General features: G+C 33.9%; 2 protein-coding genes across 3 annotated transcripts; one reads left to right on the forward strand and one right to left on the reverse strand.

Moving 5' to 3' along the window:
• Positions 1 to 5,531: 5,531 nt before the first annotated feature.
• LOC109177639 (cytochrome P450 CYP736A12-like) lies at positions 5,532 to 10,191 on the reverse strand. Of its 2 annotated transcripts, XM_019327056.1 has the most exons (3): positions 9,277 to 10,191; positions 8,827 to 9,182; positions 5,532 to 5,955 (listed from the first exon to the last, which is right to left on the reverse strand). In XM_019327056.1, the coding sequence occupies exons 1-3, from the start codon at positions 10,162 to 10,164 to the stop codon at positions 5,697 to 5,699; spliced, it is 1,503 nt and encodes a 500-aa protein (XP_019182601.1). In that variant the 5' UTR covers positions 10,165 to 10,191; the 3' UTR covers positions 5,532 to 5,696. The 2 variants fall into 2 exon arrangements, with proteins under 2 accessions (XP_019182601.1, XP_019182600.1); XM_019327055.1 differs by lacking the exon at positions 5,532 to 5,955 and having other exon boundaries at positions 8,428 to 9,182; positions 9,277 to 10,190.
• A 1,539-nt stretch (positions 10,192 to 11,730) lies between these two features.
• On the forward strand, positions 11,731 to 13,490 carry LOC109177641 (cytochrome P450 CYP736A12-like). The gene is made up of 2 exons (XM_019327057.1): positions 11,731 to 12,674; positions 12,767 to 13,490. The coding sequence occupies exons 1-2, from the start codon at positions 11,787 to 11,789 to the stop codon at positions 13,379 to 13,381; spliced, it is 1,503 nt and encodes a 500-aa protein (XP_019182602.1). The 5' UTR covers positions 11,731 to 11,786; the 3' UTR covers positions 13,382 to 13,490.
• The last annotated feature ends 10,524 nt before the right edge of the window (positions 13,491 to 24,014 follow it).

Here is a 24,014-nt window from a genome sequence, read left to right on the forward strand (position 1 = left end):
TATTGTATATTTTGGATTAATTTCGGGCCTCCCATGTAAAACCAACCCATAGAGACAATTAAAAAAAAAAAAAAAAAAAAAAAAAAAAAAAAAAAAAAAAAAACTACAATGGAAGAGATACATATATGATACATGACATAATAGGAATCAAGAATGAAAAAATGAAAGTACGACAGAGACAAAAACTAATATAGTATTGATGAATTATAGTGTACAGGATTTGAATTCAAGACAACTTAGACAAACTTTTAGAATACGAAGTATCAATAAACATTAATTTAGTGCAAAATACTTAGCTAGCTTTATTAATTTTGCAAAATAGAAACAATTTTAAATAATTAAATACGTAAATGATATGTGTCAATAGCCATCAAATGCTTGGATCGGCTCAACACAAGACTACATATTCTTTTGTCATATTCAAATCGATCTTTGGGTAACACCCCATCAGGAAGATTCCAATCAAAGCAATGCATGCATTAGTTGTTGTGCTACCACTAGCTAGTCAAACCACGGTTACTCTAAGTTGCATTCCAATGCATGCAACTTCTCCTCTTTAATTCAAATGAGAGAAGTTCAAAATCTTGTTCTCTATACTCAATACTACTTTGATTAAACTTTTCTAGAACAAATTTTTCTGAATCACTTCACACATTTGCCTAAACATTTACGTAATTGTTGCGTTTTTAGGAATGTGAAAGCCATCAGCATCACAATATTCTCTAGCAGCATGAGGAATGAGTAATCTCACCACCATATGCATCCTTAATGATTCTTTAATTACTACTTCTAAGTATTTGAAGTGCTCCAAATCCTTCTCCTGGCCTCCACCATTCTATCGAGCCCTACATATGGGAACAATAGTTATGTTAATCTTATTATTAATCAATCCATGATGATTTTAAAGTACATGATAAAGAGATGTATTTATAAGGATATAAAGAATCTCAGTTAGGATAGGAATAATAAATGATAATATTCTTAATAATATAAGAAGGGAGAATGAATTCAAGTGTGACTAGAATATAAAGTCCTAATACATGGCTCTCTATTTCTTCCTTTACCTTTTTCATTATCTCCGGATGTCAGAAGAGTTTTGACATTGTCCGTTCTATGACAGAAGATGATGATATATCCATTGAAGCAATAATCATATCCTACAATGATATGATTAACATTTAATGGAAAAACTTATGATTAACATTTAATGGAAAAACTAAGTAAAAAGCTAATAAATGAATCTATGGAAGTTAATAAATATGAAAGTGTTACTGCGTGCCTAATGTCTATGGAAGCTTTGTAAGTGATTAATGTCTACTTATTTATCAAATAATTAAATTCTTAAAATTATGTGTTATGTGTACAATAATTTATGTTGCAATTAATTAAAATTAGCCAAAAAATTAGTCCCTAAATACTTACAATTAGTACCTACCTGGCGTTGAATAAAGAATATGCTTAGAAGTCTCCAAAAAGCTAGTCGAATAGGAGGAGTATAATTTAATTTTATATTTAAAGATCACAAGTTCAATTCTTTTCAATATAATATTAATTGAGTCCATCACACAAAATCTTTCTAGTGCAATTTAACTCTTTTATATAATTTAGGAATTATTAAACAAGATTAAAATTTACTAAACACACCCTTTAATGATGGCTACACTTGACCTCGTCAACCAAGAATATGCTTAGAAATTTCAGTGGAGTCATTCTCAATGGAATACATTCACAATCCTGTCTAAAGACATGCGATTAGAGTCCAACAAAGCGTTGGAATTTAGTGAACTAATAATTAATTATTTAGTTGTTGGTCTACGCGAGTGTGAGGTATCTTCCAAACAAGTATTAAAAAAAAAAAAAAAAAGAAAGAAAGAAAGAAATGTAACTCCAAACGAGTTTATTAGACAATTGATTTAATAATTACAATGTTTTAAATTTAATTTTTTATGAAAATTGTATATTAGTTTTCTCGACTTGAATTGGTTAACAACATAAATTGGTTTACTACTTTGTAATATTTTACCAAAGATTACAAGACAGATTTCACCAAAAATGCATCATCGGACAACGGATGCAAATTTCCCATAAATGGAAGTAGTATACCCAAAAAATGAATTTAACGTTTTATTTATCATATAAGTAATAAATATTTTATTCTTTATTCGTATTACATTTTTCAATATAAGTATTATATTTTATATTGACCCGACTCGTCCCATGGACAAAGATTAATGTGACAATCTCACACAAGTTTTTGTTTAATTTCTAATGGTATATTAAAATATACGGAGTAGTAAGTAATGAAACATAATAATTTTTTAAAATAAATTTTATTGTTTTAAAACTGGCCCATGAAACCTACCAACCCACACTAGGTGGGTTGGCAAATTTCAAAACGGCGTTTTGGGAGAAAACGACACCATGTTAAATACAATTTTTTTTTTTTGCTTTCTTTCATTCGCTCTTAATAGCGTTTGCCTTCAGGAAGTCTATGTTCATAATTCATGAACTTTATATTCATAATTTTTGAACTTTATATTTACAATTATTGAACTCTATATTCACACTTACATGATTCTATGTTCATAATTTTTGAACTCTATAAGTCTATGTTCATAATTATAGAACTCTATGTTCATAATTTTTGAACTCCATATTCACAATTATTGAACTCTATATTCACAATTACAGAACTTTATGTTCATAATTATCGAACTCTATGTTCATAATTTTTGAACTCATATTCATAATTTTTTAACTCTATATTCACAACTGCAAAATTCTATATTCACAGTTACGTAACAATATATTTACAATTTTTAATGTTGCTGAATTCTTTTGATAAATCTTTTTTAAAAAAAATTAATTGGTGATAAGAAAATGATACCACTAACGATATCGTTATTTCCGAATTGTAGAACGGTGTCGTACTCAACTCGTGTTCACAAGGTGAACACGAGTACATGGCATAAAAGTCCAGGTGGGTTGGGGCTATAAAATTTCAACGCGTAGACTAGCTAGACCTAGAAGCGTATGCAATTATTTCCACCCACGATGAGATAGACCGCAAATTTATACTGCATTTCTTATTCGTTTTCTCCACTTAACCATTGGCGACTAATATAATATTCACTTTTTTTTTTTTTTTTTTTTTTACTACCAAGTGAAATATGCGGTCATTCATAAAAAAGAAAAATTGCTCATAACTGATCAACTTAAATAAAAAAAATTAATAAATTTATCATATTAGAAGTCGAACTTGTAATCTTACGATTTTCTATAATTAATAATCTGATTAACTTGGCTAGAGTTGTCCATATTGAGTATTGACATATGTTGTGCACAATGAGAGCCACCTTTTAATACTATTCTTTATGATTGTTTCATTTTACCTATTTTGTTTATTATTTATTGGTCAAATTTATATACTAATACTTAAATTTAATATTATATTAATATATAATTGCATCACAGCCGCCTGTGTATACCGCCTTAATATAGTCCTAAACTCCTAAGGTCCTCCCACCCCACTAGAATATTTAAAAGAATTTCTCTTACCAATTTTTCTAATATAAATAAAATCAATCATTCAAATATACTAAACTATAACTAGAGGAGTGTCCAGGAAATATCCAGAATTATTGTTTAAAGTTTTGTTTATGACATTTGTTTATAATTATAACTGGTTGCTTGTGTTCTCTGAGATGTGTATGCGACCATAGCCAATTGATTCAAACCAAAGATATTAATACACCTATCATGTTAGAGTCTGACTAATTTGGCTAGAGTTGTTCATATTGACATTTGTTGTGCACAATGAGAACCGCCGTTTAATACTACTCTCTTCGATCTGTGTCATTTTATCTGTTTTGTTTATTATTTATTGGTCAAATTTATATACTAATACTAAATATAATATTATAAATTATTGAATTAAATAACTTCAATCAAGCTGACTCGTTAACTGTAATAGGTGGCAAATTATGCTGTGCATCCGTATGCACCATTACGGATGCAAAAACGACGTCGTTTTAATAAAACGCGCATCTCCCCTTAAAAAAAATCAGGTTCGATTCCCGGCAACAACATATGAACTAAAATTCCATAATCGATGAACTATAATTCCATAATTGATGAACTATAATTCCATAATCTAATCTATGAACTAAAAATTCCAGAATGAATGAACTAAAATTCCATAATCTATAAACTAAAATTTCAGAATCGATGAACTACAATTCCATAATCGATGAACTATAATTCCATAATCAATGAACTATAATTCCATAATCTATGAACTAAAATTCCAGAATGAATGAACAATATAATGTTGTTGCTGGGAATCGAACCTGAATTTTTTTTAAAGGGGAGACACGCTTTTTTTAATAAAACGACGTCGTTTTGGCATCCGTATGCACCATGCATGGTGCATACGGATGTCCAGCATAACTATCCGTAATAGGTCGTGTACTGTCCAATCAATTTCGCGTTTTATTGTTTTTTGTTTTGTTTTATGATATTTATTACGTATAAAATCATAATAAATGACACAACATCTAAACCAATCTCGTTCTAAAAATGTGGATGACAACTGAGGTTCATGGCATCTGGGCTGAGAGATTTGTCAAGAAACCTAGAGTAAAGAGTGGCTTTAACTTCACCTTATATCATTTACATTGATATTTATGGATTGAAATATAGAACTTGAGAGGTTTTAATACACATTTTTGGGATGTTTGGCAATCGGTTGATAGTTGATAGTTGATGGAGTTAGCTGGTAGTTAATAGCTTATTATGCTAGTTGTTTTGACCAGCTAATTGTATTAGCTAGTTATAGAAAAGTGTTCGGTAAATTAGCTATTTATTTTAATTGATTATATGTAAAATGACCTATACGGGCATTGTATTAATTTCTTAATTTTATAATTACATTTACAAATTATTATTATTATTATTATTATTATTATTATTATTATTATTAACCATTTGACCCAAACCCACGACCCATTTGTAAACCAAATCTCTACCCATTTTCTCTATACCAACACAGACGCGAAGAGGAGCAGTGGAGAAGGAGGCCATGCAAGCTAGAATCAGAGGGGCGAGAGGAGTGGGCAAGAAAAAATAGCGAGAATCAGATGACTCGGTTAGGTTTTTTCATTGTTTTTTTTTTTTTTTTTTTTTTTTTTTTTTTTGAATTAAAAAATATAGGTTGTTGTGTATTCTGACTTTTGTGATGGGTTAATAAATGAAGTTACTGCTCCCTTCATCCATAACTGACAAATAACAGATGTATATTATATACATACAATTATGAGAATAACTGTAAAAGGAAATATGATAATGACCACAAGAATTATTATATTTACAACATTCTTATTCTAATTTTAATATATTAAAGTGATTGAGATAGACTTAGGGAGTCTCTCTGTGTGGTTTTTTAAATAAAAAACTACAAATGGATAAGACACATAACATAATAATACTATAATAGGGATCCTGAATAAAAAATAATAACAATAATATAATAATACAGAGACAAAACGAATACATTATTGGTGAATTATAGTGTACATGATTTGAATTCAAGACAATTTTGACTAACTTTTAGAAGACAAAGTAGCTGTATGTAAGCATTTATTTAGTACAAAATACTTTATTTAATTAATTTTTAAAAGGGAATAACATTTTAAAAATTAAATACATAAACGGTATGCAGGAATAGCCATCAAATGCTTGGCTCGACTTATCACAAGACTGGATTCTCCAATTATATTCAAGTCTTTGGGTAACATTCCATCAGGAAAACTCCAATCAAAGTAGTGGATTAGTTGTGCTACCACTAATCGAATCACAGTTATTCCAAGTTGCATTCCTGAACAACTTCTCCTCCCTGACCCAAATGGGAGAAGTTCAAAATCTTGACCTCTGTACTCAACACTACTTTTATTAAACCTTTCTGATTTTTTTTTTTTTTTTCTGAATCACTCCACACATTTGGATCACGTCCAATTGCCCAAATATTTACTGTAACTGTTGCACTTTTAGGAATGTGAAAGCCATCAACATTACAATCTTCTCTGGTTGCATGAGGAAGGGGTAATGGCACCACCAGATGCATCCTTAATGATCCTTTAATGACTATTTCTAAGTATTAATAATTGCATCACAGCCGCCTAGGAGAAGACCACAAAACGTACTGTAACGTTTTTTTTTTTTTTTTTAAAGTCACTGGCTCTATTACATTGTAGTATCTGTTCATATACTTTCTCAACCTATTGAAACACAAAGAACCAATAACGCCTCCACTGAGGCTCGAACTTATAATCTTCCAAATGGAAGTCCAACCCGGATACCATTGGACCACATAGTCCTGTAACGTAATTATATACTTAGTCAGAAAAATATTTTTTTCCAGCATGTGTATGCCGCCTTAATATAGTCCTAAACTCCTAAGGACCACCCACCCAACTAGAATATTTAAAAGAATTTCTCTTACCAATTTTTCTAACATTAATAAAATCATTCAAATATACTAAACTATATCTAGAGGAGTGTCCAGGAAATATCCAGAATTATTGTTTATAGTTTTGTTTATGACATACATTTGTTTATAATTATAACTGGTTGTTTGCATTCTCTGAGATGAATATGCGACCATAGCTAATCGACACAAACCAACGAGACTAATAGATTTATCTTGTTGAGGTTGAATCGAACTTATAATTTTGTGGTTTTTATAATTAATAGTCTGACTAACTTGCCTAGAGTTGTTCATATTGACATTTGTTGTGTACAATGAGAGCCGCCGCGCCGTTTAATACTACTCTCTCTGATTTGTGTCATTTTATTTATTTTGTTTATTATACTCTGGTCAAATTTATATATTAATACAAAATTTAATATTAAGAAAAATTGAATTAAATAACTTCAATTGAATTGACTCATTAATTGAACTGAACACATAAATTGAGACGGAGGAATGTGGCCACAGGAATTTTAAATTAAAGTTCAATTTGCCGCTCCCCGAGGCTGTATGTTATTGACGTTAAGACAAATATATTTCTACGAACTTTCAAACATAAATAAACTAAAACATTTATATATCATTATAATATGTTGGAGTAGGTCGTGTAGACGGTGTAGTGTCCAATTCCAAGTAATTTCGCGTATTATTGTTTTTAGTTATGTTTTATGATATTTATTACGTATTATAAAATCATAATAAATGACACATCTAAACCAATCTTGTTTCAAAAATGTTGATGACAACTGAGGTTTATGGCATTTGGGCTGAGAGATTTGTCAAGAAACATAGAGTAAAGAGTGGCTTTAACATCACCTTATATCATTTACATTGATATTTATGGATTGAAAAATAGAATTTGAGAGGTTTTAATACACATTTTGGGGTGTTTGACAATCAGATCAGCTGATAGCTGATAATTAATAGCTGATTGTGCTAATTGGTTTGATAAGCTAATTGTATTAGCTGGTCGGTTATAAAAAAGTTTTTGATAAATTGAATGTTTACTTTTAACTGATTGTATGTAAAATGATCTGTAAGGACATTGTGTTAATTTCTTAATTTTATAATTACATTTACAAATTATTATTATTATTATTATTATTATTATTATTATTATTATTAACCATTTGACCCAAACCCACAGCCCATTTGTAAACCAAATCTCTACCCATTTTTTCTATACGAAATCAGACGCCAAGAATCAAAGGGGCTAGAGGCAGTGGGCAAGAAAAAATAGCGAGAATCAGATGGCTATGAAGATGAAGATGACTTGGTTAGGTTTTTCCATTGTTGCTGTCGTTTTTTTTTTTTTTTTTTTTTTTTTTTTTTTTTTTTTTTTTTGTGAATTAAAAAATATAGTTTATTTGTTTGTTGTGTATTCTGAGTTTTGAAGATGCAGATGACTTCTGTGATGAGTTAATAGTCATTTTCATTATTTTATATTAAGATAATTCTCCGTCATTGTATTTAAAGATGATATTAAGACGAGTTAATAGTCATTAATGCAAGTTACACGTTCAGCACTCCATCAACAACAAAGGACACTGTAGAGAGAAGAGAAAGGAAAGTGAAAATAAAGAGGAAGACTAGAAATGAAGTTACTGCTCCCTTCATCCATAACTGACAAATAACAGATGTATATATACATACAATCATGAGAATAACTGTACAATTAAGGAAATATGATAATGACCACAAGAATTGTTATATTTACACATTCTTATTATAGTTTTAATATATTAAAGTGATTGAGATAGATTCAAGGAGTCTCTGTGTGTGTGTGTGTTTTTTTAAATAAAAAACTACAAATGGATAAGATACATAACATAATACTATAATAGGGTCGAGAATGAAAAATAATAACAATAATATAATAATACAGAGACAAAACGAATACATTATTGGTGAATTATAGTGTACATGATTTGATTGAATTCAAGACAATTTTGACTAACTTTTAGAATACAAAGTAGCTATAAGCATTTATTTAGTACAAAATACTTTATTTAATTTCTAAAAGAGAAATAAATTTTAAAAATTAAATACATAAACGGTATGTAGGAATAGCCATCAAATGCTTTGCTCGACTTACCACAAGACCGGATTCTTCAGCCATATCCAAGTCTTTGGGTAACATTCCATCAGGAAGACTCCAATCAAAGCAATGGATTAGTTGCGCTACCACAAGTCGAACAACAGTTATTCCAAGTTGCATTCCTGGGCAACTTCTCCTTCCCGACCCAAATGGGAGAAGTTCAAAATCTTGACCTCTGTACTCAACACTGCTTTTATTAAACCTCTCTGGAATAAATTTTTCTGGATCACTCCACACATTTGGATCACGTCCAATTGCCCAAACATTTACCGTAACTGTTGCATTTTTAGGAATGTGAAAGCCATCAACATTACAATCTTCTCTGGCTGCATGAGGAAGGAGTAATGGCACCACCGGATGCATCCTTAATGATTCTTTAATGACAATTTCTAAGTATTTAAAGTGCTCCAAATCCTTCTCCTCCACCATTCTATCAAGTCCTACATGGCTCTCTATTTCTTCCTTTACCTTTTCCATTATCTCCGGGTGTCGGAAGAGTTCAGACATTGTCCATTCTATTACAGATGATGATGTGTCCATTGAAGCAATGAGCATATCCTACAAAGACCAAGATTTAATTTGTTAGAAAAAGTAACAAGCTATTAATGTATGTGTAAGACCATGTGATTATTTTAAGGAATTTTATAATTACCAGCATAACAGACTTGACATGCTCTCGAGTGAATTGGACAGGAGATTCTCCAGACCTCATAATTTCCAAAATGGTATCCACAAAATCCTTAGTTGTTTCAGTGTTTCCTTTGCTGGTAGCTTGTTCATGCTCATTAATGATCTTCTCTAAAAACTCGTCGAAGAGCTGACCAACGGTCTTCATTCGTCGAGTCAATCCTTGAACATCAAGCTTACCAAGAAGAGGAAAATAGTCGCCGAGATTAGGGAGAGCTGTGATCTTAACTGCTTCTTGAATCACAGCCTTGAATCCCTTCTCATCAAGGTCTTTATCCTCGTACTTCTTCCCGAACACCATTCTACAGCTCATGTTTGCACTCAGGGAAGAAACTTTGACGCTCAAATCAACAGCTTCGCCGTTCTGGGCTGCTTGCTTGAATGATTCTACGAGAAGACACAGCTCTTCTCTTCTCATGGATTGGTATGAATTGATCTTGAGATTGCTTAGGAACTCCAAGGTGCATAGCTTCCGAACGTTTCGCCAATAGGGACCATATTGCCCAAAAGACAAACCTTTTTGGCCATTTGAGATGTACTTAGCAGCCTCGCTAAGTGGTCTGGTGGCGAAGTTGAGATCGTGGGTCTTGAGAAACTGCTTGGCGGCTTCCGGCGTTGAAGCGACGATGTTGTCGACAAACCCAAACCGCAAATGCATAATAGGGCCGTAGGTTTTTGCCAGTTTCTGCAAATCTTGATGGGGATTCTTCCCAACCAAATGGAAGTGTCCCAAAATTGGCACCCCTCTGGGACCTGGTGGCAGCCTCTTGCCTTTCTTCTCCAGAAAAGCTTTGAAGATGGAAAGTGCAGCGAGCGCTGCAATGGCAGTCCATATCCATGCTGGGTTCATCATGGATTATTGAGATGATAAATACTGAATTTTGTTATAGATATTGGTAAGCAAGGAAGTAATGTTCGTTGGGTTTACTGATGAACTGGAGTGGCGCTACTATACCATATTTATACTGAATTTCTTCTCAGTTTTCTTTCCGAATTCACCAATGGCGGGTGATATTATATTCATATATAATTGCATGGCAGCCGCCTTGGTCTTGGAGAAGACGACAACACCTACTGTAATTATATACAAGTGATCGAAAAATATTATTTTCCAGCATGTGCATGCCGCCTTAATATAGTCCTAAACTCCTAATTAGGGTACGGTCCTCCCATCCCACTAGAATATTTAAAAGAATTTTTCTTACCAATTTTTCTAACATAAATAAAATCAATCATTCAAATATACTAAACTATAACTAGTGAGTGTCCAGGAAATATCCAGAATTATTGTTTATAGTTTTGTTTATGTTTATAATTAGTTCGATAATGGTTGATTGTAGGTGTTAGTCTCCAAAATCTAAATAACTTGCTATTATATTGGTTATTCATCAATTAATTTTTGAGTTTTTTTTTTCAAAGTTTTAAATGCACCAAAATATATAACATATTAATAGATTTAATTGCATCTTTTAAATTTGAATAAAGTTTAAGTTCCTATGAATGAATCCTTAAAAAAAAAAAAAAAAAAAAAAAAAAAGTTCCCATGAATGAGATCTAGAAACTTGCCTTTCGAGGGAAATGGGTTAGAGGTTTCCTATCAAAGATAGAATAATCACCGATAGTAGTACAACATAATTGTAGGCAACTTATTATGGGCTTTGTATTTGTTTAAAAAGCAACAAGGTGGAGTTGCAAAGTTGGCAAATTATGGCAATTTATATCCTACACCACGGCGCGCGTTGCACTATGCGTCCAGATACAAAACGACGTTGTTTTAATTTTTTTTTTTTTTTGAAATTTCCCACCCCAGTGAATGGTAGTAGTTTTTTCTTTAAAAAAAAAACCCGTTGTTCAAGAATGTACATAATGTTATACTAGAATACACATAATTTGAATTGTGAACATTCAGTATATAAATTATGTATTTTGATCTAAATCCACTTTACAAAATGGACCGAATCAGTGGCATACTATTGTAATTTCATAGTCACGATCAAGAAGATTATCTTGGCAAAGGTTGATACAGGTCTACATTACTACATAGTAATATAGATTTATGGGATCAAAGAACTCTTAGATACGAGAGGCAAGTTTCGTTTCAGGCGAATTATATCATGGCCTACCTTAATCTAAAATAACATTCAGATTATAAATTTGTAGTTGAGATTCTGTACTTGCAGTTAACAATTGATGTGTATGTAATTTTTCTCTTGAATAGTGGCTGTCAAGCAAATACGACTTTAGTTTATAAACGCATCACCGACCTTTTGCATAAGACAACGGCGGCTGTCGCGAGCGAATAGGAGTATAATATTTCCTGCCAATGGTGAATTTGTATAGAAAACTGACAATAATTTGATTATAAATGTGGTAGCTTAGCTGCCCTGTGAACTCCACAAACTCGTAAACATTGCTTTCTTACCAATATCCATAACAAAATTATCAAGCATTATTATATTCATCTCCTTCATTTCCATGGCGTGGGTTTGGACAGCCTTTGCAGTGCTTGCCGCCATTTCTGTCCTCAAGGTGTTGTTTATGAAGAACAAAGGCGGCAAGAAGCTGCCGCCAGGTCCCAGAGCGCTGCCAATTCTGGGACACTTTCATTTGATAGGGAAACATCCCCATAAAGATCTGCAGAAACTGTCCAAAACCTACGGCCCAATCATGCACTTGCGGTTTGGGTTTGTCGACAACATCGTCGCATCAACGCCGGCCGCCGCCAAGCAGTTTCTCAAGACCCACGATCTCAACTTCGCCACCAGACCACTCAGCGAGGCTGCTAAGCATATCTCAAATGGCCAAAAAGGTTTGTCGTTTGGGCAATATGGTCCGTTTTGGCGCAACGTTCGGAAACTATGCACCTTGGAGTTCCTAAGCAATCTCAAGATCAATTCATTCCAACCCATGAGAAGAGAAGAGCTGTGTCTTCTCGTAGAATCATTCAAGCAAGCAGCCCAGAACGGCGAGGCCGTTAATTTGAGCGTCAAAGTTTCTTCCCTGAGTGTAAACATGAGCTGTCGGATGGTGTTTGGGAAGAAGTACGAGGATAAAGACATTGGTGAGAAGGGATTCAAGGCCGTGATTCAAGAGGCAGTTCATCTCACAGCTCTCCCTAATCTTGGAGATTATTTTCCTTTCATTGGTAAGCTTGATGTTCAAGGGTTAACTAAACGGATGAAGGCCGTAGGCAAACTCTTTGATGAATTCTTGGAGAAGATCATTGATGAGCATGAACAGGGAAAAATCAAAGGTAACACCCAAACAACAACTAAGGATTTCGTGGATACCATGTTGGAGATTATGAAGTCAGGAGAAACTTCATTTCAGTTCACTCGTGAACATGTCAAGTCTGTTATGCTGGTAATTATACTTTTCACTTATCATATGTGGCATATTACTTTAATTCCTAGTGTACACTAACTTAACTTTTCACTTTTTGCTTTAATTTATAGGATATGCTTATAGCTTCATTGGACACATCGTCGTCTGTAATAGAATGGACCATGTCTGAACTCCTTCGACATCCAGAAATAATGAAGAAAGTAAGGGAAGAATTAGAGACTCAAGTGGGGCTTGATAGGATGGTGGAGGAGAAAGATTTGGAGCAATTGGAATACTTAGAAATAGTCATTAAGGAATCATTAAGGATGCATCCGGTTGTGCCGTTACTTCTCCCTCACGCATCTATAGAAGATTGTGATGTTGATGGCTTTCATGTGCCTAAAAATTCTAGAGTTACAGTGAATGTTTGGGCAATTGGTCGTGATCCAAGTGTGTGGAGTGATCCAGAAAAATTCATTCCGAAAAGGTTTAATAAAGGTAATATTGGATATAGAGGTCAAGATTTTGAACTTCTTCCATTTGGGTCGGGGAGGAGAAGCTGCCCTGGAATGCAACTTGGAATAACCGTGGTTCGACTTGTGGTAGCACAACTGGTCCATTGCTTTGATTGGAATCTTCCAAATGGATTATTACCCAAAGATTTAGACATGACAGAAGAATTTGGATTAGTGCTAAGCCGAGCAAATCATTTGATGGCTATTCCTACTTATCGATTACACATTTAATTTGTTGTGTGTCTATTACCTTGAAATTGTCTCGTTTTCAATAAACATGTATTCGTAGATTGCAATTTTGTATTCTAAAATCCACTCAACTCTCGTGGATTTTAATTTTGTGTTACACCAAGCACCAACTTATTACTTAATGACATGTTTTCTTTCAAACTTATTATGCAAGAGTCGTTTGTCTTACCAATTTTGAACTGCTTCTCAATTAAATATGAGTTGCTCATGAAGATGCTAGTGTTAAATAATCCTTTATGCGCTATAACTTAAATGCGGAAGCACAATTAACAATGATCGCATGTAAATCAAATCAATCAACTAAACAATGTTCATGATCATGGACTTTTAATTAAATGGAAAAGATAGAACTTACTTGGCTCCATTGAAGAAGTAATCTCTAAATTGAATGAATCAAGAATATAATGCTTCACCTCTCTGATCCGTATTCCTTAATCACCTCCTGATGATACGGAGACTAGAAAACTTAGAGATTTGAAACTTTTAAGATCCCTAGAGTTTTCCTGGGTATTTATAGATGTGATGAGAAACCCTCTTTCAAGAGGAATGGGGAACCTCCTTTAGAAATAGAAATCCCTTTAGGAATGTGACCTCCTTTCAGGAATAGAAATTCCTTTAGGATTGTGAGACCCATAACCTTATCCAGTATACATCTTTTAACCCTTATAAACTTAAATTTTAACATAATGAGAGGGAGGGAATTTCACCCAGTAATTCCGCCTTTACACATCACTAATCATCAACGTGAGTACCTTATGGAATTACAACCTTTATTATATAAATCATTGTTAGGAAATAATTATTTCTAACAATCTCCCACTGATTCATATGAGCATGACACCTTAATTATATGAATCAACGTTAGGAATAAATTATTTCTAACAATCTCCCACTTGATTCATATATGCGTGACTTTACAATTTTCAATCCTTAATTTGAGCTCACTTAATATGAAAATGTAAAAGTCACCACCTTATCAAACTTTATTAACCGAATCATGGCGGTTACAGGCCTGACATAGCGTCCCGCTCCCTTCCATGTATCACAGTTAATAAGAATTCGAACCATAATAATAAGGTAAAATCCGAAAGTACCTTATTCCTTATGTCTTAAACAAGACCATTGTTATCACTTTTGAATTATGCATAAATAAGTGATCAACATCAACCACAACAAAATCAAAACCTGAATAGATATCTAAGAGTATCATCAACCTGATGTGCTATCAAACATAAATCCATACATGTATGACAGAGTTAACCGTTATACAAGGACTTTACCAGTATGCCCATCCTTCCAACATGGCCAATGAAGGTCGTGGGCGCCAATCCCTTAGTCAACGGATCCGTGATCATAAGATCGGTGCCAATATGCACTATTGATACTCTTTTGATTTTGTACCTTCTCCTTAACAGACAGAAATTTCAAATCCATGTGCTTGGCACCACTAGTATATCTGTCGTTCTTTGAGAAAAACATAGCTGCTGTATTATCATAATGAATCCTCAATGAAATTACGCAGCCATGATTATTGAATTATAGCCTCAAAGCATGCTACAAATTCTGCCTTTATAGTGGATATAGCAATGACAGGCTCCTTCACACTCATCCAAGATATTGCTCCATGAGCAAGTGGAAAAAATATATTCGAATGTGGATTTTCGGGTATCCAAACATCCGGCAGAGTCTAAATCCGAATAACCTATAACCTCCAGGTTATTCGTTCCTTTTATGGGTGAGCATGTGGTCCTTAGTGCCTTGTAAGTATCACAGGACCCTCTTTGCAGATTTCCAGTTTATATCTTCCTAAAACTTTGTTAATGTGAGTCTTCTAAGATGAACCTAAAATCCCATGTGATCTATCACGGAATATTTCTTATTCCAATCACATATGAAGTCTCACTCATATCCTTCATTTCAAAGTTCTTAGAAAGATATTCCTTAATATCACGCAACATCCCTTTATTATTAGCAGCAAGAAGAATGTCGTCAACATGTAATACTAGGATTACAAGCTTGCTTCCATTAAACCTTTATGTAGATACACCGATCAACATGATCTCTACAAAACCAAATGACAATTTCAAGTACCATTGTCTAGAAGCATGTTTTAATCCATAGATCGACATCTTCAATCTACATACCAGATTTTCCTTTCCTGTGGCCATGAAGCCTTGTGGCTAATCCATGTATACTTCCTCTTTTAATTTACCATTCAGAAAGGCGATTTTAACAACCATTTGGTGGAGCTCAAGAAAAGAATAAGCCACCAAAACCAAAATAATTCTCAAGGAGAATTATTATCCTGTATGGCTTGGTTAAATGAGACTGGATAATTATCAATGCTCAAGTCACTTTCATGCTCAAGTGCATAAACAATATAGTCATCAGGAATGGCTGATCTTTTCTATCTAGTAGATCTCCTTAATGCCACTTCTTGCTGAGACTTCACTTGATCATCATCTTGAGTTTCAACCTCATCTTCATTTACAATAGCTTCATCATGTGGAATTTGAGCATCTAGTTGTTGCTGTTCCAAAGTATTTCCATAAGGCTACACTGCAGTGCAGCAATAGGAACAACAACAGGAAAAAGGATCACTTGATGAATCTGTAACCATCAATGACTCCTTAATCTCAACATTACGAGCTCCCACACTCCCACTGACTTCGCCATTTTAAATGAAGCAAGCATCGCCAGACTCAACAATCCTCGTACTTATGATTAGGACAATAAACATGTACCCTTTGAACCTTTCTGGATATCCAATGAAATAACCACTAATGGTTCTGGATTCCAATTTATTTTCATGTGGATTATATATCATCACTCCAGCTTGACAGCCCTAAATGTGAAGATGCCTCAAACTAGGTTTCCTTCTTGTCCACAGTTCATAAGGTGTTTTAAAAAAAACAGCCTTACTAGGAAACCTATTGAGTAAGTATGCTATTGTCTTTAATGCATATATCCACAATGAAACAAGCAATGTACAGTTATTGACCTTACTCCTAATCATTTCCCTTATAGTACGATTTCACCTTTCTTCCACACCATTTTGATGTGGTGTGCCTAGCATTGTGTATAATGCACAAATGCCCTTAGATTCGAGGAATTTCTTTAAATGGACCGAGAATTTGCCCAACTTTTGATGTTTTCCCATAATACTCATCACCTTTATATGATCTAGTTGTCTTTACCTTTCTATTTAACTGACTCTCAACTTCAAATATGAATGTCTCTGGGACATCCACAGACTGAGATCTTTAACGCAGTAAATAGATGTAACAGTACCCAGAATGATCATCAATAAAGGTAATAAATTATTTATCACCGCTCCAAGACGGATCATCAAAAGAGACCACAGATATCTGTATGTATTAAATCAAGTAATCATGAGCTTCTTGTGGCTGAGTGTACTGATACATGTCTGACTTGCTTTACCTTTATGCATTCGACACATGCATCATTCCAGTCATTAAAATCCAATTGAGACAAAATTCCAACTTTAATAAGTCTCAATATCCTTTATATATGACAAAGCCTTTTATGCCACAAGTCAGTTGAAGATTCTTTTGGCACACTCCTTTTAACACAAACATCACATTAAACAAGGAATTAACAAAATCATCATTAAGATTGAAACAGTATAGTGTATCCAACAAAACACCATAACCATGAAGGTTTTTGTTGATACAAACATTTGTTTCCAATCTTAAAGTAAAAACTCAATGTTTCCAACCTAGCTGTTGAAACAAGATTTCTAGAACAATTTGGAACATACAGACAATTCTCAAGATCAAGGCAAAAAACCTGTATCCAGCTTAATTCTGTAAGTTCCAATACCTTCAATTCTAGCTTTCATCATGTTTCCCATGAAAAAGACACTTTTCATTTTCCATGTGAGGTTAAAACATTAAAAAATCTTGCTTAATGTTATAAACATGTGTTGTAGCACCAGTGCCTAACCACCAAGTATTAGAAGGAACCTTAACAAGATTGGATTCAAAGCATACTGAAACTGAATGTATACTTTTATTTCCATCCAAGCTTTCCTCTTCCGGCATTCAGCCTTCTTGTGCCCAGGTTTGTTACAGAATAGCATTTCTGCACTTTCTGAACATCACCTTGCACCTTCATAGGATGCTTGACCTTCTTTTTTTTTTTTTTTTTTTTTTTTAAACTTGCTGCTATTACTACTGACATCAGAACTGTCACCATTATAGCGTGATATTATAGTGTTCACTGCGAACATTTATCTCACATATCAATTTCTTTGAGTAACAAACATTTATTCAGACTATAATTTATAGACCTTAAGTTTGCATTTAAATCCGCCTTTGGGTCAAATTTAAATACAATGTCAATTTACCGACATGCATCATTCCCACATACTTGAATGAGACTATTTATCAAGTTTCAATTTAATATATAGGCCATCTTTGGACATGCACTACATATTAACAAAACAAGAATCATAATCTCCTAAATTGTCATTAATCACATGTCTAATCTACCTTTGGACAACCGCTAGAACCATGTGTTAATGATCACAAATGTTTATCAATCCTTTAGTGTCATTCAATGATGCAAAAACCTGTGTACGTGGCAGGGTTGTCGAAGCCCTACAAATTTAATACTGGCTCACTCCACTAATTTGTAGTAGTGGCAAGACCAGGTCGAATCCCAAGAGAACTAATGAATTTTGTTTCTTTAATTAAAATAAAATGACTAAAAGTAGGGAAAATTGGGGGATTTGAGAAGAATAAATAAAATAAACAATAATTAATAACGAGTTCAGAGATGTTGAATTCTGATTCAAGGGGAAATGAATTTTAAAGATGTGACTCAGATCATCGGCTCTTAAAAATTAAATTAGATTTAAGTACTTAGCCAAAGACTAATTAGGATAGCCGTAACTAGTCTTTGTTCTCCCTAAATTAATTGATTCAAATTAAGCATTCAAACCAACAATTGTTATTGAATAAACTGGGGATGATCGCGTTCCATATTCACCCAATAACATCATTACACTTTGATGGAAAACAACTAAGCCTAAATCACAGATTGAGATAGCTACAACCTGCAACTTAGTCTTCCTGTCATTCGTGTACTAATCACATTAATAAAATTAATACAAGCTACTCGGTCTAATCGTTTATGACAATTACGGATCATAAACTCATAGATAGCAATAGGATAAAAAATAATAAACCAAGTTGTCAATTTAATTTACTATCAGTCTTCCTGTAAAATTAACTTTGAAAGAGCAGGAAGTACATGAATCCAATAAATTAATTGAAGTAGAACCTCCCTAAATTCACAACTAAAACTTCAAATCTCTTGAATCAGATTAAGAAAATCTAGCTAGACATAGAGAAAACTATTCTAAAATATAAGAATTTAGAAGGAACAATCTGCCAAAAATACATCAGAATGACTCTCCTTTTATAGGGTTTCAAATCAACAATCTTCCCTAAAATTCAGGCTCTTATCGCATCAATAGCCAATTCCTTCAACAAATTCATCTTCAAATTCAAAAGATGGTTAATTTCATCAATAATTGCGCAAAGAAGACCCGTCGAAGTCGCTTGATCCGAAGCTCTGTGCCTTCTCCGTCTCGCGTCTGCAACCTGTCGTAAACCAAACAAAACATAGAATATAATACTAATTATACGTACAGGAAAACAAAGGGAAGCAAAGTATGATTTACGGATTATTAACAAGTGGGACCCAAAGCAATATAATATTTTAATTTATCTAACTTGGCTTAATAAGCTTTCTTTATTATTTTATTCACTAATTAAGTTCTCTAAACCTAATATAACAAATTATACTAAAAATAATGGAATATAAAATATAAATAATAAAATTAACCTATAAAATCTTATTTAAATTAAGGTATAAAATATGCTCATCAAAATTCCCCCACACTAAAACTATGCTTGCCCTCAAGCATATTCTCGTCTTTCTAACATAAACTTCTCCGACTCCTTTCAAAGCTATCTAGAAATATCTCAAAAATTATTATATATTTAAGGGTTAAAGGTGAAACACACTTAAGAGAACAAGCATGGTTTATTGATAACACTTGAAAAATAAATAATAACTCACTAGTTTTATCAGAAGTCAATGAACAAGACTTAACACCCTCACAAGGATTCAAAATTCACTCATTGCACTCATAGTGTTTAGGGTTTAGTGTATCAAACTCTCCAATCAAAACATAGCAAGTAATCCCATAAGCTTGCAAGTAAATCAAATCTCCACCACTGACAAACATGAGTTAAACCATGAATCAAAGGGTCTTTATTGAAGGTTGTAACTTGGCTAGGGACAAGGGATATGGTAAAAGGAATTTTTAGGCTTATCAAGTTGAAGGAATCACATAAGCCTTTAACACAAAATTTCACCCTAAGCAAATTTCAAAGCTCTGAACAAACCTTCATTCCTCCATCGCCTTCCCATTTCATTTTCATGTTTTTTCTTTTCATCAAAAGCTCAAAGTGGCTCACTAAGAGTTAAAATGTAAGGTAGGCTTTTTGGCCAAAAGTGACTCAACCTAAGTGCCCTCTTCATCCTCATGTTCTAACCCACTTGAATGTGGTCTTAAAATGCATTTAAGAGCAAGTTCTAGCATACACAAGCCATGCTTGATATCACACAACAAAGAAAATCGAGCAAAGTGTTGCTCTTAAGGCTCAAAAGCTCACCAAAAAGGTCAAATTGCATCAAGTCTTGCTCATTTTCATTCAATAAAACTAATAAGAATTTTTAAAATATAATTTTTTGTATAAAAGAAAAAATAAAATCATGCTTGCTTCTCTCATGTGTTAAAACTCTAAACCAAAAATATATCCTAACTTAAGACATATCCCTAAATAACAAGAAAGTAATCAAAACAAGTCATCAAGTCCTATTTACCCATTATCAGTGTGCAACACTCTCCCCCACACTTAATTCATGCATTGACCTCAATGTATGCACACATAAAAACTTCACATATTCACAAAGAAATTGAGCATATTCTAAGAAGACTTATTTGAAAAATAAAAATAAAAATAAGTAAACAAATAAAGAAAAAGACGGATTATTGAATTGGGTTGCCTCCCAAGAGCGCATTCGTTTAACGTCGTTATGCCCGACGTAACCTCAAATGTGTTTTTATCAATTAAAGTACTCCGGGAGGGCTAAATCAACATCTTCCAAACTCAAAACTGCCATTCCCTCATGAAATGGTTTCAACCTGTGACCATTAACCTTAAAAAGTTTTCCTGTATCAATGCTTTTAATCTCTACTGCACCATAAGGAAAAATGTTAGAAACAACAAAAGGTCCAATCCAACGAGTACGTAACTTACCAGGCATAAGCTTCAAACGAGAATTATATAACAAAACCTTTTGGCCTACCTCAAAATTCTTTCTCAAAATCATGTTGTCATGGAACATCTTGGTTTTCTCCTTGTATATTCTAGAATTTTCATAAGCATCTAACCTCAACTCTTCCAATTCCTGTAACTGCAATTTCCTTTCTTCACCAGTGTTAGGAACCTTGTATTAGGATTTTGATGATACCAATGTAATGTAGAAAGTAGACCCCTAACTCTTACGTTTTTATTGTATCGCTATTTTCGTTCTAGACGAAAGTTGCCATAACTCATATGTAATTCGTGTTAAGCTAGAACAAACACACGAAAAGAGTTATGAATAGAAGATAGGCTGATCAAGGCGAAAGAAGACTCCACAGCAACGAAAGAAGGAGTTGTCATTAAAAAGACAGTTCTTTTTAAGACTATCTCAACAAGTATTCTTCTTCTCATCAACAAGAAGAATGTTCTACCTGTCTGATTTGACAACATCCTAAGGACAATAAAGACCTCAACTCATGGGACACGCTATCCAAAGAGCATTTAATGAAGTTGTACTATCTCTGGAGCTAAAAGACAAAAGTCATCAGATCCTCCATACCTTCAACGGCTACATAGTACAAACCCATTAATGGAGCATTAAATGCATGAGGCTCCATGGTCCTTGTCCAACAGATAAAAGGTTTGAAAAATTCATCTCCCTCCAACGGATGAATTTTCATCACCTATATAAACCAACCTTCATCAACTAAGAAGGTGCTGGTTCATTATCACTCTACTCACTCTCTTGCAAAAAGTTCTTAAAACGTGAACAATCTCAAAGCTTTTTGCGAACCAGTTATTTAAGGTGTTAAGGCATTTGAAATAGATCACCCATCACTGCCCTACATCTAGTAAGAAGTCTTGCACTCTTGAAGCAATCATCCCACACCAACAAGACTTCAAAGTTGGAGGAATCAAGAAATACTTTCTCACCAACCTCAACTTAGAAGAAGAAGTTGATAGAGGCGGAGTAAACTCTCGGAGTTGAAAAACCTTCAAAGGCTGTCTGGCTTAGTGATCAAGGAAGTCTTTGTGTAATTGTACTAAAGAGTGATAGTGCAATCCTTCCAGCAGTTGTGGAAGAAGAGTGGAAGTAGGCAAAGTTTGGCCGAACCACTATAAAATCTCGTCTCGCTCTTCTCTTTACTTACTGCTTTATTTTACTGCTTGCATATCATCTTTTTCATCACTCATCTTATCTTTTTATCAAACTCGTGCAACCCTCTCTTTATAACCTTTCCGCTGTGCTTATCTTACTCAAAAGTGTTGTCAGGGTTTTTCTTTTAAAAATCTAAAGAAAAACAAGAGTCTATTCACCCCCCCCCCCCCCCCCTAGACTCACCACACAATCTATCGGGACCAACAACCAGCTTTCTTCATTCCCATATTACAACGTTGTACGGCCCAATAGGCTTTATGTGCAATCTCTACGGGCAAATGACAAGCTTTTCCAAAAACCAACCGATAAGGGGACATCCCAATCGGAGTTTTGTAAGCTGTCCGATAAGCCCATAGCGCATCATCTAAGCGTAAGCTCCAATCTTTCCTACCTGTGTTCACAGTCTTTTCCAAAATGGATTTTACCTCTCTGTTGGACACTTCAGCTTGCCCATTGGTTTGGGGATAGTACGTTGTAGCTGTTCTGTGATGCACTCCATACTTCTTGAACAATGCTTCAATTACTTTATTGCAAAAATGACTCCCTTGATCACTTATAACAGCACGCGGAACTCCAAATCTGTTAAAGATGTTAGATTTCATAAAACCTGCAACTACGGAAGAATCATCAGTTTTGGTGGCTTTTGCTTCCACCCATTTTGACACATAATCAACCGCTAACAGAATATATTGAAAGCCACAAGATGATGGAAAAGGTCCCATAAAATCAATTCCCCACACATCAAATATTTCCACAATCAAAATAGGAATTTGAGGCATTTCATTCCTACGAGATAATGAACCAGTTTTCTGACATTTTTCACAAGTTTTACAGCACAAGTATGCATCTTTAAACAAATTTTCCCAATACAAACCACTATCCAACACTTTTCTCGCAGTTCGTTTAGGACTCAAATGACCACCACATGCATAATTATGACAAAAAGCTAAAACTGACTGCTGTTCATTTTCAGGCACACATCGTCTTATTACTTGGTCAGCACAAAACTTCCACAGATATGGCTCATCCCAAACATAATATTTAGCCTCACTTCTTATTTTTTCTTTCCTAGACTTACTAATGTAACCAGGTAAAACTCCAGTCACTAAGTAATTAACAAGATCAGCATACCAAGGAACCATACCTGACAACTGGAATAATTGCTCATCAGGAAAATTTTCAGAAATAGGAAGTATATCCTCATCTCTTACCAATCTACTTAGATGATCCGCCACTGGATTTTCAGCTCCCTTTCGATCCTTAATTGTCAAATCAAACTCCTGAAGTAATAGAATCCATCTTATCAGCCTGGGCTTAGATTCTTTTTTTCCCAAAAGATACTTCAATGCCGCATGGTCAGAAAAAACTATGACTTTAGAACCAAGCAAATAAGATCTAAATTTATCTAAAGCAAAAATAACAGCTAAAAGTTCTTTTTCAGTTGTGGAGTAACTGCATTGTGCAGCATTCAATGTTCTCGAAGCATAGTATATGACATGACTTTGCTTCCCAACTCTTTGGCCCAAAACAGCTCCAACTGCATAGTTGCTGGCATCGCACATAATCTCAAAGGGGAGTTCCCAGTTTGGAGGTTGAATAACAGGAGCACTTGTCAGCAGTGCTTTAAGCTTGTCAAAAGCTTCTTGACATTCCTTTCCGAACTCAAAAGTAACCTCCTTCTGCAATAGTTTAGATAATGGGACAGCAATCCTTGAGAAATCCTTAATAAACCTGCGATAAAATCCTGCATGTCCAAGAAAAGAACGAACTTCCCTAACATTAGTAGGGTAGGGTAAGTTCACAATCAAATCTACTTTAGCTTTATCAACTTCTATCCCCTTAGCTGAAATTACATGCCCTAACACAATTCCTTGACTAACCATAAAATGACATTTTTCATAATTCAGAACTAAATTCGCATCAATACATCTTTTTAAAACTTTAGACAAATTATTTAAACACACTTCAAAGGAATCACCATAAACAGTAAAGTCATCCATAAACACTTCTATGCAACTCTCAATAAATTCAGAAAAAATACTCATCATGC

Source organism: Ipomoea nil, unplaced genomic scaffold, assembly GCF_001879475.1.
Source record: "Ipomoea nil cultivar Tokyo-kokei standard unplaced genomic scaffold, Asagao_1.1 scaffold0805, whole genome shotgun sequence".
Classification (NCBI taxonomy): domain Eukaryota; kingdom Viridiplantae; phylum Streptophyta; class Magnoliopsida; order Solanales; family Convolvulaceae; genus Ipomoea; species Ipomoea nil.